Here is a 15452-nt window from a genome sequence, read left to right on the forward strand (position 1 = left end):
ATCCGATGCCCAACACGCAGAATTATACCGTTTATACCAGCACGCAGATCGCTCGCGTGGTGTCGGCTGGTCTGGTTTGGTTTAGTCTCGGAGACTGGGACGGATCGTCGAAGTCGAAAGGAATAATGTCTCAGCCCCTATCAGGGTCTCAGTGACATATATATACGAATGGGAGAGCTGATCGACGGCGATGGTGACTCGAAAGTAACGACCTCGGCGTTGAGATAGTCCGCTTGGGTCTCGTTCGTTGAAGAGTGGCTCGTGGGGACACTGGGTGTACAAGGCAGCTGGGGACGGAAATGAGCTCGGGAGGTCAACGCGTCGCTGGGGGTATTTCCTGAGAGGATTTGAAGGAGGAGCCGAGGGTGAGGTTGGAGCCGTGAGCGATTGACGGAGCGTCGGCAGTGAGAGGAAGCATGGGGGAGAAGAGTAGGAGAGTTCCAAGGTTGCCTTGCCTGTGACAAATGGTGATCGGGCTACCGGCGGGCCTGCCACAGTGCCATTCTGGGGAAAGTTGTGGCGCAGTCACTGGCGGAACCACGGAAGACCACTAGCACACGTCATCTGATCGTGGCGCTGTGGCTTTAAGGCTGAAATGCAGAATACCACGGAAGTACGGATACAGATTTCCTGATTACTCGTACTACGACATTCTCTTTAAAAATAGAATATGGAATGCAAGTTACGAAACGATTCTTATTGTTGTCAAGGGGTATCTAGATGTACAGTTCACGGCCATCCTCGCGGATATGCAGCAGTATCTTCTTCCATCAAAGCGGCCGAAAAGCAAACACCGGCTCCGTAGAGCAAAAATCCATAAACTCGCTCGCCAAATGTATTAGGCTCGAAAAAAACGAAAGCAATCAGAAAATAACCGGACATTCTGCCAACAAATAGTCCAAGCCACTGCGCGGTTTGACAAAGGAAAACGCACGTCGAGGACAGGCATTATCAGAAGCAGGGAGTCCCGAAGTAATACTGAGAGAGAATAACAAAGCACGATCATCAAATGTCGTAAAAAGATCCGGTCTGGGGATCGGGGCGTAAGGGTCATTCCGTGGGTCATCAAAGAGCGAATATGAAAACCCAGTCGAAGATCCCGGAAAGAAATATTGAGGAAGCAAGAGGGTAAGTCGGAGAAGGGGGGTGGGTAGGTATCATGTACATTCCACATGACAGGGAAGCTTGACGAAGGATACATCTCATCCCGAAAGCTTGGCAAAGTGTTTATTCCATATCCAACCAACTTGGTGAGTTGAGTCATCTTGATTTTTTGCCAGCCATAGTTCACCTTTCTCGGCAATGACATCGAAGATCTCGCCCGCAACATACGTGAGATAGGGGTAACCAGCTTCGCGCCGAGCTCGGTCTATATTGAATTCGTAAATACTGGCGGCAAGGAACAAAACCGCGGGCTGTTTGGTCGGGTTGGATTCAGAGCCGGTAGCCTCTTGTGGGTTATCCGACATGGGCATTGCTGAAGAAAAGAATCCCGAATATCGAGCGGCAGGCGACGAAGGTTGGTTCTCATCCGCTGTGCTTTCGTTGTTTGAGGATTGTATAACGTCTGCTAGGAATGGAGAGTCGAGACTAAGTCTAGGAAGACGAGGGAAAGTTTCTGTGCTCGGCTGTGCCGGAGGCACAGATGTAGCTGACGCATTGTTGACTTGGTGCAACACTTGAGTTCTGGGCAGTTCCGACGACTCAGTCCCCCGTCGGCCGGAGAAAGCTGAGTCGGCGCGATGACGGCCAAAAGACACTCGGGATTGGTTGTCAATGTCGGGTGACTGGAAGGAGTGATTGCTAGCGCTGAAATCATGAGAGACTTTAGGCGACTCTTCCATTGCCCGGGTGCTAGAACTATGCGTCGTTGACGGCCGACGAGGAGAGCCAACACCCTGTGCTGTGGAGGGGGTGTTGAAGTTGACGAGATTAACCGAGTCTGCGAGCAAGGAACCATTGCAAATTCCAAGAGAGAGCACTTGCGCCTCCGAGAAGTTGAACCGCGTGGTCCAATCATCGATGATTTTTTGGACGTTTTCGGGGAAGGCGTCGATCAATGGTCCGATCTTTTTCTGTAGAACAATGAACCAGGTGGTCTGGATTTGGATGAAGTTCTTCAGACACGCTTCCATCAATTTGGCCGTCAAAGAATAGAGTTTCGGAAGTTCATCTTTGAGGGTTTCGTTGAGGGCAACAAACTGATCAGCTTGCTCGGCAGTCTTTTTGTCGGGTTTATCTCCTCGAGCGTTAATGCCTTTGAACCGAGCATAATCCATAAGGCGCTTGTCACGTTTCTTCATGACCTTCTGCGGGCCTTCATGGAGTTTGAGCAGTGTAACCATCGGGTCAATCACACTTTTTCTCACAACATCGAGCTGTAAATCCGCATTAGCAAAGGTTTGTCCCTAGTTCTCATTCTTCGAATACTCACATGTTCGGGCAATGTCCCTGCCATAATGTCTTGAACAGATATCTTGAAAACACGCCATTTCCCCTCAAGCTCAGGATAGCTGGTTTGAAAAACATCAATGAACGCTTCAATGGAGGAGACAAATTCGAGAAAGCGCTCCATGGACTCCTGAGTCTCGCGAGTGTACGTTTCAGCGTCACGCATGACTACCTGCAGCTGGAAGAAATTGTCGCCAAATCTCTGGGCCAGAGAGTCGTAGTCTTTATCAGCAACCATGTCAGAGAGGCCTACTTGCTGTCTCAATTTCTCCGTGCGACGACCAAACGCTTTAGAAAGACCGATTCTAACGTCAGATTCTTTTCTCTTTCGTCCGACAACTTGACCAACCACGTCTGCTCGCCTCTTCATTTCGTTGATGCGAACGGAAATATTGGTAACCTCTTCCAGAGCCTTCACAAGTAAGGCATGGTCTGGGTGGTCCGACGGGGTCGAGTCGAGCAGCTCCGATATTAGAAGAGGGTATTTCAAGATTCGTTGTACTGGCTTGACGAGTAAAGAGTCAAGATCCCAGGCGCTCGTAAGATCTGATGCCCATTCTCTGCACTCATTCAACCAGATCGACACATTTGTGCTCTGCTGCAGTGCTTGAAGCTTTTTATTGGCAGCGTCGTGATTTTTCAGATACTCAGCATAGACCTTCTCCATATGACCGATATGGGTCATAAAGGCCTGGCCAATACAGGTCGTCCTGTCCTTCTCCAATTCCGATGGGCCTGCTCCCTCAACTGTTTCTGAGTCGTTCTTCGAGGTGTGAAGAGTGCGCCCGCTGCGCTTGCTACCCCAGCGTTGCGATTTAGGCATCACATACACACTCTTAGCTGATTCCTTCAGTGCATCTTGGAAGAGCATGGAGAACTGCACAACTTGGTCAGAATTGGCAAAAAGGATTTTGATATCCTCGGCGGACAGGTCCAAGCAGGAACTCGAAGTTCCTTTGTAGATATCGTCAACAACCTTCATATCTCTCCCAAATGTATATTCAGTATCGACAAGCTCCTTTATTACGTGTCGTCGTTTCTTTAGGCGGCGCTGATCAGGGGAAGGAGATGATGTGTCGGGGCGAGGCTGTTCCAAGCTCGAAGGCACTAGCGAAGTCGCGGATGAATCCCTCGCTTTGGGGGAGGATGAAGTTTCATGCCGTCTAAGTGAGTCCTCGCTGCTGCCAGTGCTGTGAACAGGGCCAAGGGGCGTGAATGTGGTGGATTCCGAAGTACTCATGGGTTGCTGGATAGGGGGAACACTGCCGACACGCTCCAGTTGTTCTTGATGGACGCCGGCATCTGTTTGCGTGGTTACTGGCGGTGGTGGAGGTTCGTGGAGAGGCATTGGTGGGATACTAGGTTCCTCGGGTGCGGGCTCCTGTGGTGATTGGATATTTATAGCTAGACCAAGTCCTGTATTACCTTCTTCGATGTGCGATGTTTGAAGATTCGAGGTTACAAGCGTTGGTGTTGGCGCACCATCATTTTGCGGGCTTGTATCATCTGTTTGCTCCTGAGGTGCAGGGACATCGTCGGCTGCGACCTGCATCCAGTCCATAATCGATGGAGATGCATGTTCCCAGTCATCTCGGTGGATCAGGCTAGCGGAATGAGAGTGTCGATGCGACGCGGGTATCCCATCAACCCTAGGTACCATTACAGGGTCATCGGTCAAGCTGTCTGTCCTCCCATCCGCTCGTAGATCACTTGTAGAGGGACGTGGTTCGGGAGAGCGGCGAACATCAAGTGGAAGAGTGTGGTCTCTGCCACGAGCAAGCTCTTCCAAATAAAGCTGCGTAATCTTCTTCGAGTCCCACCCACCAAGTTTGGCTAGACTTGGTGTTTTGGCGTGTCCCCGGATCTGACGAGTATTCGTATCCTCTTGCCTTGGCTCGTGTCTCATATCGGTGCTATTCTCTGGAGGACTAGTGCCGTGTTTCCCGGTGTCGGACGGAGTCATCGAAGAAGCAGAGCATGACTGGGTCACCAACTCGCTATTTTCTGTGGATTGATGCAGTTGAGAGAGGTCATCACCACTTCCATCGCATTGGTCGTCGGTGGAATGTTGTTGACGCAAGGATGAGGACCAAGAGCCCATACTCCATCTGTTCGATATGTCGCCAGCATTCGGATTACGCTGCGCATAAAGATCTGACGTCTCCCGAGTTTCTCTACTGTGCATAGCACCATCGAAGGCTAGCTTGTCTCTAAGCAAAATTGGGATGGGTTCCTTTTCGTCATTGTCAGAGAAACCATATTCCTGTTCGTCACACGATGAGCTACTGGGGCTCGATTCACGGATGCGCATAATCTCGCTCAAAAGGGTCCTATGAGAGGTATGCACATCCTGTTGGGATATCTCAGCCTGCGGTTCTGGATCGAAAGTAGTCACGGGGGAATCCTCTGAGCATGAAGCTGTAGAGGATTCTGGTGGTATATCAGAGGGTTTTGATCCCCCTACATCCTCCTGGGCCAGGATTGGATGTCCTAAAGTGGGTGAGTCCATCGTCATAGCAATGGAGTTATCGTTCGGGACTTTGGTGTTGACATGAAGTTGCGGGAAGGCCTCTACTTCCTCCTTGGCTGGCGTTTCATCCTCACAAGATTCCGTGGGCTCTTCTATGACAGTTGCTGTATCATCTGGCTGAGGGATAGATTCTGGTGGCCCCGGTTGCTGCGCACTTGGTTTGGGTTCATGTGATGAATCACCGTTGGGTTTTGAGAGGTTTTCCTGTACTGAAGCTCGACGGCGAAGCTCGGCTGCTTCTTCTTCTCTCCTTTCATTCTCTTTAACCGTGCGGTTGAACGCCTGCTGGATTTTCTGGCGCCGCGTTGCAAAGTCAACGTTCCCCAATTCTGGTAACCTTCGCTCCCGCGGACGTGGATTTCGCACTTCTCGCTCGCGGTGGATCTGTTTTTGAAGATTTGACACTGTTTCACCAACTCGTGACCTAGATGCGGCGGTTGAATTGTGCGATACGGGTTGGCGAGGTCGAGAGCTGCGCAAGGGGGGTGACTTCTTCGGAGGTGGTGCAGCTATGTAGGCCTCCAGTAGGGGACTCTTTTCGGGAAGTTTCGTCCGGGAGCGACCATAGCCCATTTCTCGCCTTCCGCGAGGTGGGGTTGGCGTAGTGGTTGTAGGAAAAGCGGGTTGGCCATGAGAAGCCAAATCTCCGGGAGATTTCGGGGACGGCTTGGGGAGACGGCTGAGGCCTTTGGGTGGGATATGGGTTTCTGTGTTGTGGCGGATGGGTGAATGAGCTTTCGGAGACGGTGAAGAATCGTCGGAAGGGGCGGGTGAATTAAAACGGCGGGAAGAAACTGGAATGCGCGACTTGGAATGCGGGCTGTCCAACGACATTCGCGAACTCGGATGCAAGGGGGCGGGGACCGCCATGTCAAAGTCGAGCGAATGCGTATTCACACCCACGGGTGAATTCCCTGGTATATCACTCCTTGTTCGTCGATGTCGACTCGAGTTTCCCCCCGTGCTTACTGCCTCTAAGAAGGGTGTGCGTCCTAGGTACCACGCTGTTGGGGTCAACGGCGTTGCAGCTGATGACGGCTCGAAAGAATCCGGATACGCAGTGTTGGGGGTAGCAATGCTTCCTTCAGAACCTCGGCGTCGCAGGTGTGATGGTATCCCATATCCCTGAAAGTCTGTGTCGACTGAGAGCAACTCCCCAAATAAAGGTCGTCGCGGAAACAAATTCGACGGCTGATGATCATCCAACGAGCTATTATTCAGGTTCGTTGTGTTCAATGCAGGCAGAGCGAAATGTGATCGAGGATCCCGGCCTAAGTCTCCTGGCGAGTCCCACCGGGGTGCTGCTTGGTTCTGCACTATCGAGCTACCGGTGTCTCGCCTGCGAGACGCCGCGACAGGCCGTATACTATGATCGATCGGGGCAGGGCTAGAAGCCCTGGACTGGTCTCGGGATGCGGAGGCGGAGGGGATGGGGACGGGGAGGACGTGATCGGCGTTATTATTGAACTTGTTGATTAGGTCTTTGAACGAGGCCTGTTTAGGGCGCGCCGTCGAGGGCTGCACGGACGAAGGACCGCTGTGGAAATCAGACTGGCCCAAACGAGAGGTATCCGACACTGAGCGGTATATCCCCCGGTCTGAACTCGACGGACCCGATGGATGAGTAGGCACCGAGGCCACCCGAGGTTGTGATGTATTCACAGAGCGGGCGTCCACAGCTGGGTTGGGCGTTTTGGACAGTGAGCCGCCTGCTGTTCGAATCCCAGAGTTGTGCCCCGGAGGCAATGTGGGTGAATGGGAGCGATAGTACTCGTCAGGGTCGGGGAAGGATCGATGTTGGTGATGGTTGGGATAGCCGTTCGGAACAACGGTCGCGGGTAACGCGAAACGTTGTGGATCTGAGACACCTTCTTTGGTGGTATATGTCGTACCTGACCGGGATGAAGTCGGGCGAGGGGTTGAAAGAGTCAGCGAAGGGTCGTGGGCGCCATTCTCGGAAAGAGCGTCATAAAAGCGGTCGTTTGTGCTGGAAGAGGAGAGGCGCGGAGATCGGGGAGGGCCAGCGTCAACGAAGCCAGAAACGTGTTCGACATTGCTGCCGGACATTTTTCATACTTGGGCGAGACCTTCTTTTTTCGAATTATTTTTCAGTTGAATTTTGTTTAAATTTCGCCAGAGAGGATCCTTCAAACAGAAATGGTTGGTGGAGATCGCTTCTGGTCAAGGATGCTAGTCTGCGATGCGTTGTTCACGGCTGGTCGCCACAGACAGTGTCGCAAATGGACCAGCCAGAACTACAGGGCAATCGTCACCTAGTACTACCCCAATACGGCGTCATATTTGAAATCCAAGGCAAGATCACCAAGCGAGGACGGGGGTGATCTGAGGTCTGTGTCCCGAGGAGACGCAACGAGTATTGACGTGCAGCAATTATAAGGACAGGGCCAAAGGACGGCGTGGAGAGAGGCGTGGGATGGCGACAGGTGATAAGGCGGCCGGGAGGAAGACGAAGACGCGCGGAACAGGAGGTTTGCAGGCGTCGAGCAGTAGGTCGAGCAGTAGCGAGTTGTGGTGAGCAGGGAGTGAGGAGCAAGCAGAGACACTGAGGGGAAGTTGTCACAAGCGGGCCGAGAAGGTGAGAGGGGCTTATTGGAGGCAAAGGTACGGAGTAAGGCGGTTGGATCGGAAGTCAGGAACAATAATGGCGGCAATAATCGTCAGAATAGCCGGGACTATTATTATATTATTGTGATTGTTATTATCGAGGGAGGGCAAGGGAAAGAGGAAGAAGACGAGAGTGACAGAAACCGCGCAGTCAGGATGGAAATACGTACTTCATCGTCACTGGCGAGCTCGACTCTGGAGCAAAAGACATGGAGCGAGTGGGCCACTCCTACAACAGCCCTGCTGCCTCAAACTAACTACTTTTCCTCATCGAGGACTACGTCTCATTACAGAGTACAAGCGTGATATCCATGTCCAATCCTCCCCCCGAGTCCGTGCTGGCCAGTGTTGGCGCAGGGGTTTCACCTTCAAACCGCGATCGCCTGAACAGCCCTTCCAGCTGAGAAAATAATTAGACGCGAAGCCTCGCCCCGGGATATCTGACTTCCAGCCTCGACCTCGAGCCGACAAAGGATCTTTGAGCCGGAACTCAATCGGGGTGGTGTGTTTCTTTGTTTGACTCCCCATTGGGCGTCGCTGAGCCCACTGACTTTCGTCTGCAGCCCACAACTGAAAGAACTGAGGCCTGATCGCCGATCCAAGTTCGATCATCTCAAAAAACTCGAACTATACTAACACTTCGTCTCCTCAGAGTCGCAGTTAGCCTAAACACTGAGGAGTGATGAGTCCATCAAGCCAGGCACGAAATCCAGCAACTGCGGTGTTCTGGAAAGCCGACTGATTGGACATGATGCATTGGCGGCGTTCCACTTATCCGCGAAATGCGATCCATCCATTCCTAAAGATGACGCCGTCAGAGCCTAGAACATGAGGCCGCGATCATGCTCGGCATTCAGGTTGCTTCAGACACGGGAGAGCGAAGATTTGCCGGTGCTTAGCGAACAGTTTTATTATTGTTGCCTCATTCTGGGACCTGATTGACCTCGAGTCGTCTCTCGTCGAGCCTTGCCCGCGTCTTGGTGTGAACTTGTGATCGATAACCAACAATGGCCTTCAATCTGACTCCTCTTACATGTGACGTCTGGATTATTTCATCCATCCATTCTCCAATCTCCAGGTGCTAACATACCATGGTCGAATGCCCCCCTGCCCTTCTCGGAGAAGATCATCCCTGCCCGATCCTTGGATGAAGCCAGGAACAGTCGTCACGGCCGCAGTTGATGGCAGGCCTGGACCAGCGCTGCGGTGGGGACTCTGCGTGTGGCCGCCGGTGTTTCCAGGGATCTGGGACCTCTCCGGAGTAAGATTACATCCACCAGGCACACAATACAATGTAATAATATAAGTGCAATTTCCAAGCAATCGCGCGTCAGAGATTTCCTTCAAGAAGGTTTTTCAACTTCCGGGTGTTCTCCGGTGGATTCAGTCATCACACGGAAGACGCGGGTTTTTTTTGTGTTTAGCTGCGTCGGCGGCCCGCGGAACTGAAAGTTTCTTTCAAAGTTTCTTGCACCTGCGTCCGTGACAGAAAACGGGGGAAGTTTCTGCTCCTCTTCTCGTTCTCAACCTGCCGCAGCCAGGAATATTAATTACACAGTGCTGCGATGTGACCTGTACGCTTGGCACGCTGCGTTGTCACCTCTTGTTCCATAAGCCAATTTCCGCCTCCCCGCCCATTGATCCATTCCCTCGGGGACCTGATTGATGTTGCAGATGTGCTAAATAAACTTCGTGATGCCTCAATTAAGGCTGGCGAGATTATCATGCAGCTAGCAATGCGTTTCTTTATTCTGGTTATTCTTCCCGCACTGAGCTTTGTTGAGTGTTCTCTTGCCCGCTAAATAATCGGTAAGCAGCAGATTAAAGTGCTTATCGGCTTGACCTGTGTGACTGGATCGCCACTCAACGCCTCGCCCGCGGCAGGGTATCACAGTCGGCATAGCATACGGAGCTCCTGTCAAGTGGAACAAACTAGACGAGCTCCTCGTTTGTAGGAAACTCTCGATTTCATTCTCATAGCAAGTTATGGGCACATCTAAGCACAAATTCGTGCCTGATTACACCACCAGGGCCAACGGTAGTGCCTAGTTGCCTTCTATCAGACACCAATCAGCCACCGCTACGTGCAGTGGGATATCACCTCCTTAACACCAAACCCATCCGACAGGTGTCAAAACATAGTAGCATACGGAGTATTAGCTCCCCAACCCTGCAACTCGACTGGCAGAGGTTTGATCAATTAGCTGGGTCCAGCTGTCGTTCGCCGCACAAGAACCACATGTCTCCAGGACCCAGGCATACGAGCCCGCAGTTCTGAATCAATCTAAGTGGCTTGAGTAAGTTTGCAGGAGGAGAATTCCTCCGAAACTGCTGCAAAGTCCCAATAATGGGTGGGTCAGTGTATTATTGTTTTAGGTTGTGTTGCGAACTTGCCTTGCAATATGGACCTGCCCGTCCCTGCATGAACGGGACCCTGGAGGCTGGAGCCCTCTTGGTCTTGAGACACGAAGCGTAGTACTATGGAGTGGGAGTTCAGAAGACATCTGGTAGATCCATTCCCATGTCAAGCCGTAGACTAATAGACTTCTGTTTCATGATTATGCTAGCGGGGGATTGTTACGTTGTGACCATTGGCGATAGTGTTGGCATGCCGAAACAGTTTAAACCTCAAAACAGTTCAAAACCCTGTTCTGTGTTTGCGGACCGAGTCCGTCAGAGTAAAGCTGATGTTGTTAGAATTGAATTTAAGGATCTGATACTCGTTTGATTAAAGGGAGCAAAAAGAGTGCGGGTTTCTCAGTACTCTGGCTCGAGGATCTAGTAGTTATATATATGCGGTCTATATTACAGTAGTGCCTCACGGAAATACGACCAGCATTATGTTCCTCGCACTTTTGATCTCTTAAACAAAGTGGACATTATGCTTATTCTCTGGAATTCTAAAAGTCGCTGAAAATTATTTGATTGACTTACATCTAGTGAAATGAAAAGCACCAGCCTGGATGTTGATTGCGGGAGCCAAGATACCATACCTACTGTGCTTCTCCCGCAATCCTCAACATCAGTATGCAATTGATCTCACGCAGCAGGTTGCACGGCAGGGAAATCTTTATTTGAGCCTTTACCTACCAGTGCTCTGATTTATTAATGAGCAATGCTGCTGAGGAAATATCTGAGGGTTGCAGTTCTTTAGCTTCCCCCTTCCCTCGCGTTACTCGCGCGTTTCTGCGCGTCACACTCAACACCCTTCTCGGCTCAACTCACAACAAAGGGTAGCCGCGAGACCTTGAACATAATATGAGTTTCAGGTATTTCTCTTGCTAAATCATGGGTAATAAACGCAAGAGACCCGCCAAAGACAGTCCAACGCGGGCGAAGTCATCACCACAACAACCTTCCAGTATCTCATCACACCACTTAAAAGCCAGCGGCAACCAAGCCCCCAGTACAGCCGAAACCTCCCATCCGATAATTTCCCTGTACTACCGGCAAGTGGTGACATTGCGGCAGTACATTCTGCAGCGCATCCCGAAATCATCCAAGTCGCGTCGGCGCAGAATCGCAGCGGTGCGTGGCGGCGATGGCGATGTAGCGGGGAGCCTCGGCGATCCAGGCACTGGGAAAACTCAGAATCGAGACCTGGCCAATATCCTAGATACGACCCTTGTGGGGATATGGAAAGAACTGCCGCCTACGCAAAGCCAGACACGGCGGCGGGATTTTGTTGCGTTCTCGCAAGCGCAAAGCGCAGCCGCGAGTCAGCTTGGTACTGATACTGGACCCGCGAGCCCGCAATCAGAGGTACGATAACGGCATCGATTCGTTTCAGACAATGGCTAATCCTGGTTCTTGAACAGGTTGTGGATTTTGTTATCTCGTCCGTCTTCGCTCAGAGAGACGTCTTCCAGGGCAGACCGGAAGACAAACACCTGCTGAGCCATGGGTACAGGCGGGCGAGTCGTGGACTCCTCTGCACTATCCCTAATGTCGAGTCTTACTACTCCAACAAGAACGTCCGAATGCTTAAGCAATCGCCGTGGCCGGAAGTTCTTGCTTTGCTGGGAGGCAATGGCGACGAGATCATGTTGAAGCTTTTACTTGACTGTGGGCTGTTTGTGGCAGTAGATGCGAGGAAGGACGTCTATTGCCAAATAAGTGGTGGGTTATTAGCTGAATGACGATGTGTTTGTGGATGCTTACATTCAAGCTAGGACTTCCACTGTCAAGCCTTAAGCCCATACGAGCCTCGCCAGAAAAAGACTCTGCTAACGGGGATGATAACACTTTGTCTGTTAAGAAAGACCCTACTTTCCAGGGCCCGACTGCCCAAACCAAACCAGACACGAAGCAACTAAAAGCTGGGGGAAACGACAATCGTTTAAAACCTAACGCGATTGTATTTTGCCGGCAACGCATGTTATACGCCCGCCCTCAACTAGGTACAAAGAGCAAAATCGTATTCGGCCTACCAAATCGTGAGTGAACCCAATCGAGATGCCCAGGGCAATTAGCTGACGACATTGTAGACGTTCTCAGTCGGTTTCCTTCATCTAGATCGCTGCAACATACCGTGCATGTGATGAAGTATGTTTTCCCGCGACAGTTTGGCCTCCATAGTGTATGCACGACTTGGTCGAACTATCGCGATAACCCTTTATTTAAAAACTATTCTTCTCGAGAGGACGAAATCGCCAGCAAGGAAGGGCTGGGACTTACTCGGCACCAACAACGTGCGGGCGCGACTGGAACTGATGGGGCTGCCGAGATTACTTCTGAGCAGCAGGGGTCGGTTAAGATACCAAGAAGGCTTCGGGGAAGAGCCCTAGAACTGGTGCGCCAGCTGCAAAACAGACATCGACGTTGCTGTTATAGTAGCCTTCTTCGGTACTACTGCTCTGAACAGGTATGCAGAGTCTCCTAGAAACTTGACGAAAACTAATAATTATAGTTTTCTGATCATTGTACCTTGGGGCAACCCAGTGTTGAAACCGAAACGACATCCACTGCTGAACCTTCAGGCTCAGGCCAACTTATAACTCAGCCCTCAGTCGCTTATCCGGACATGCCAAGCACTCTTCAAGCCTCCGATATGCCCTCGACATCGAATTCTGGAAGAAAGCGCAAACGGCGGGGCGCTCCTAGGCCAAAGGTGAACTTGACTGACCATGCTACCCCAGCCGCGTCTATATCAGCCTTCTGTCGAGCCGTCATTCAAAATCTGGTCCCAGCTGGGTTCTTCGGAACCGGTGAGCAGGGCGCCATCCACCAGAATATCATCCTCCGTCATGTCGATAGGTTCATACACATGCGTAGACGTGAAAGTCTGAGCCTGCATGAGATCTGTGAGGGTATAAAGGTTCGGCAAATCGACCCTTACCATTGGTGCAAATACTGACTGGTTGCAGATCACGCAGATACCCTGGCTCGAACCTCACAACCTTAGTGATAGGCCTTCAGAAGACAAGATCTCAGCTTCTGACCTGCAGAAACGCAGAGAGTTATTCCATGAATTCCTGTACTATCTGTTCGATTCCATATTACTCCCCCTCATTAGGGGAAACTTCTACGTGACCGAATCACAAGTACACCGACAACGCTTGTTCTATTTCCGACATGACGTGTGGCTCCGACTTACCACACAGCCATTGGCGAATCTAAGGGCTTCCATGTTCGAGGAGTTGACGCCAATGAAGGCGCAAGAGTTATTGTATGGTAAAAAATCACTCGGGTACGGCTCGTTGAGACTACTCCCCAAGTTGACGGGGATCCGACCGATCCTGAATTTGAAACGGCCCACCCAAGTCAAGAGCGGTTGGGGGGGCCAGGCGCGATATAGCTATGTACAAAGTGTGAACTCGGCAATCGCGCCTGTCCACAACATGCTCAACTATGAGAGAACCAGACGAGGCGATATACTTGGTTCTGGTATGCTCTCCGTGAAAGACATTCACTCCCGACTGAAGGGGTTTAAGAAGACCTTGGCCGGTAAGGGTTTGAACTCGCAGACACCGCTTTATTTTGTGAAGCTAGACATTCAATCTTGCTTCGATACCATACCGCAGCAGAGCCTTGTGCGTCTTATCGAGAAGTTGGTCTCCGAAGAAGAGTATAACTGGATGAAATACGTGGAAATGTGCCCCAGAAATTACTTTGGTGACATGTGGCCGTCACAGAATCAGGGAGGACATAGCAAGCCATGGAGGAAATTTCTTGAGAGATTCGCCTCGCTAGCTAAACCAGAGCATCTAACAGATGCTATTGCTGGCGCGAATATGGCGGGGAGAAGAAACAGTGTCTTTATCGACACGACGACCAAAAAGAAGAACTACAGCAGCGAGGGGTTGCTTGATATTCTCAACGAGCACGTCCAGAACACTCTAGTCAAGATAGGGAAGAGGCTCTTTCGGCAACGGAATGGTATCCCGCAGGGTTCGGTGATGTCTAGTCTTCTTTGCAATCTGTTCTACGCAGAGATGGAGCGCAACGAGCTCGGTTTCCTACAGACAGACGATGCCCTCTTTCTTCGGTACGTCGACGACTTCTTACTCATTACCTTGGATTCCGGCGTTGCGATGGACTTCCTACGGGTGATGCTCAGAGGACAGCCGACTTACGGCGTCTCTGTCAACCCAGCAAAGAGCCTGGTCAATTTTGCAGCATCCGTAGACGGCATGCAAATCCCGCGAATCATCGACACATCGCTCTTTCCCTACTGTGGGTGTCTCATTGAGACGCAAACGCTAGAGATCTTCAAAGACCAGAACCGAATGCTTGACGGCGCCGAGTCAGCAGCTGCCGCGCTCAGTGACTCCCTAGTCGTCGACTCTGGGCGAAACCCCGGGCGGTACTTCCACCAGAAGATCCTCGGGTCGGTCAAGCAGTCCCTACACCCGATGTACACAGACACCGCGCACAACTCGCTGCATGCCGTCCTCCTAAACATATACAAGGCGCTTGTGGGCGCCGCGATGAAAATGTACCGCTATACCCGGTCCCTACCCACCCGGGCGCATCCACGCCCTGAGGTCGTGGTGCGCATCATCCGTGACGCAACGCAGCTGGGATATCGACTGATTCGAGGCCGGCATGGGCGTTGCAAGGTCACCTATCATCAGGTGCAATATTTGGGGGCGGCAGCGTTTCAATTTGTGTTGGGGCGGAAGCAGACACGGTATGCGGACGTGCTGTGTTGGCTTGACGGGACGATGGCAGAAGCGCGGGAAAGCAGCCCAGGGAGTGGTGCGCTGCTGGCGCAGGTAGCGCGGACGGGGAATCTCACGTATGGGGGGTGGCGCTTTTGAGATTGCGGTCTCCTTACCGCTCCAAAATAGAAACATGGCTGGCCGGGCATCTTCGGTGGTGCCGGCGGTACGCAGGGCAGAGATACTAGTAAGCAATAATGAAGGGATCAAGGGATCGAAGAGGGATGGAGCTGGCTTTAATGCAACGAACACAATTAGTAATAATGAAAGATGCCAGTCCTCAGTCTTTTCAGCTAATAATAACCGCGAAGTTCCATGGTAGATAGCCGAGATGTAAGAGATTTGTGGTATGGGAAGGCATTCCCACGGAACCGCCGTGAGTGGGCAAGCAGCACAGTGGACGGACAGGAAAGGGGGTGGCAATTCCAGAGAACAACAAACACCATGTAGTTCCTTGACCACTACCAGTAGACCAGGGCGTGTTTCTATGTTTTCATCCTCGCTTTCCAACTTGCAAGGCTCGAGTTATCACTAGAATCGAACAAGCAAGCCTGCACGTGTGGATATGCGGTGGCGTGCCTTGGAACAGCCACTTGCTCCTTCATCTCAATGCTGGAAATAACGTCGCGACTCCGCACTGAGTTGTCCCCTAAACTAATTTGATGCTGATCGCCGCGCGCAGC

General features: G+C 51.6%; 2 protein-coding genes across 2 annotated transcripts; one reads left to right on the forward strand and one right to left on the reverse strand.

Moving 5' to 3' along the window:
- Positions 1 to 1202: 1202 nt before the first annotated feature.
- APUU_40697A (putative Rho guanyl nucleotide exchange factor) lies at positions 1203 to 7048 on the reverse strand (the record flags this gene model as incomplete). The annotated part of the gene is made up of 2 exons (XM_041703798.1): positions 1203 to 2378; positions 2435 to 7048. The coding sequence occupies 2 exons, from the start codon at positions 7046 to 7048 to the stop codon at positions 1203 to 1205; spliced, it is 5790 nt and encodes a 1929-aa protein (XP_041556447.1).
- Positions 7049 to 10894: 3846 nt separating this feature from the next.
- On the forward strand, positions 10895 to 14868 carry APUU_40698S (telomerase reverse transcriptase; the record flags this gene model as incomplete). Its single annotated transcript, XM_041703799.1, has 6 exons — positions 10895 to 11368; positions 11425 to 11725; positions 11779 to 12042; positions 12094 to 12470; positions 12516 to 12923; positions 12973 to 14868. 6 exons carry the CDS (start codon positions 10895 to 10897, stop codon positions 14866 to 14868), a joined length of 3720 nt encoding a protein of 1239 aa, XP_041556448.1.
- Positions 14869 to 15452: the final 584 nt, after the last annotated feature.

Source organism: Aspergillus puulaauensis, chromosome 4, assembly GCF_016861865.1.
Source record: "Aspergillus puulaauensis MK2 DNA, chromosome 4, nearly complete sequence".
NCBI classification, from domain to species: Eukaryota; Fungi; Ascomycota; class Eurotiomycetes; order Eurotiales; family Aspergillaceae; genus Aspergillus; species Aspergillus puulaauensis.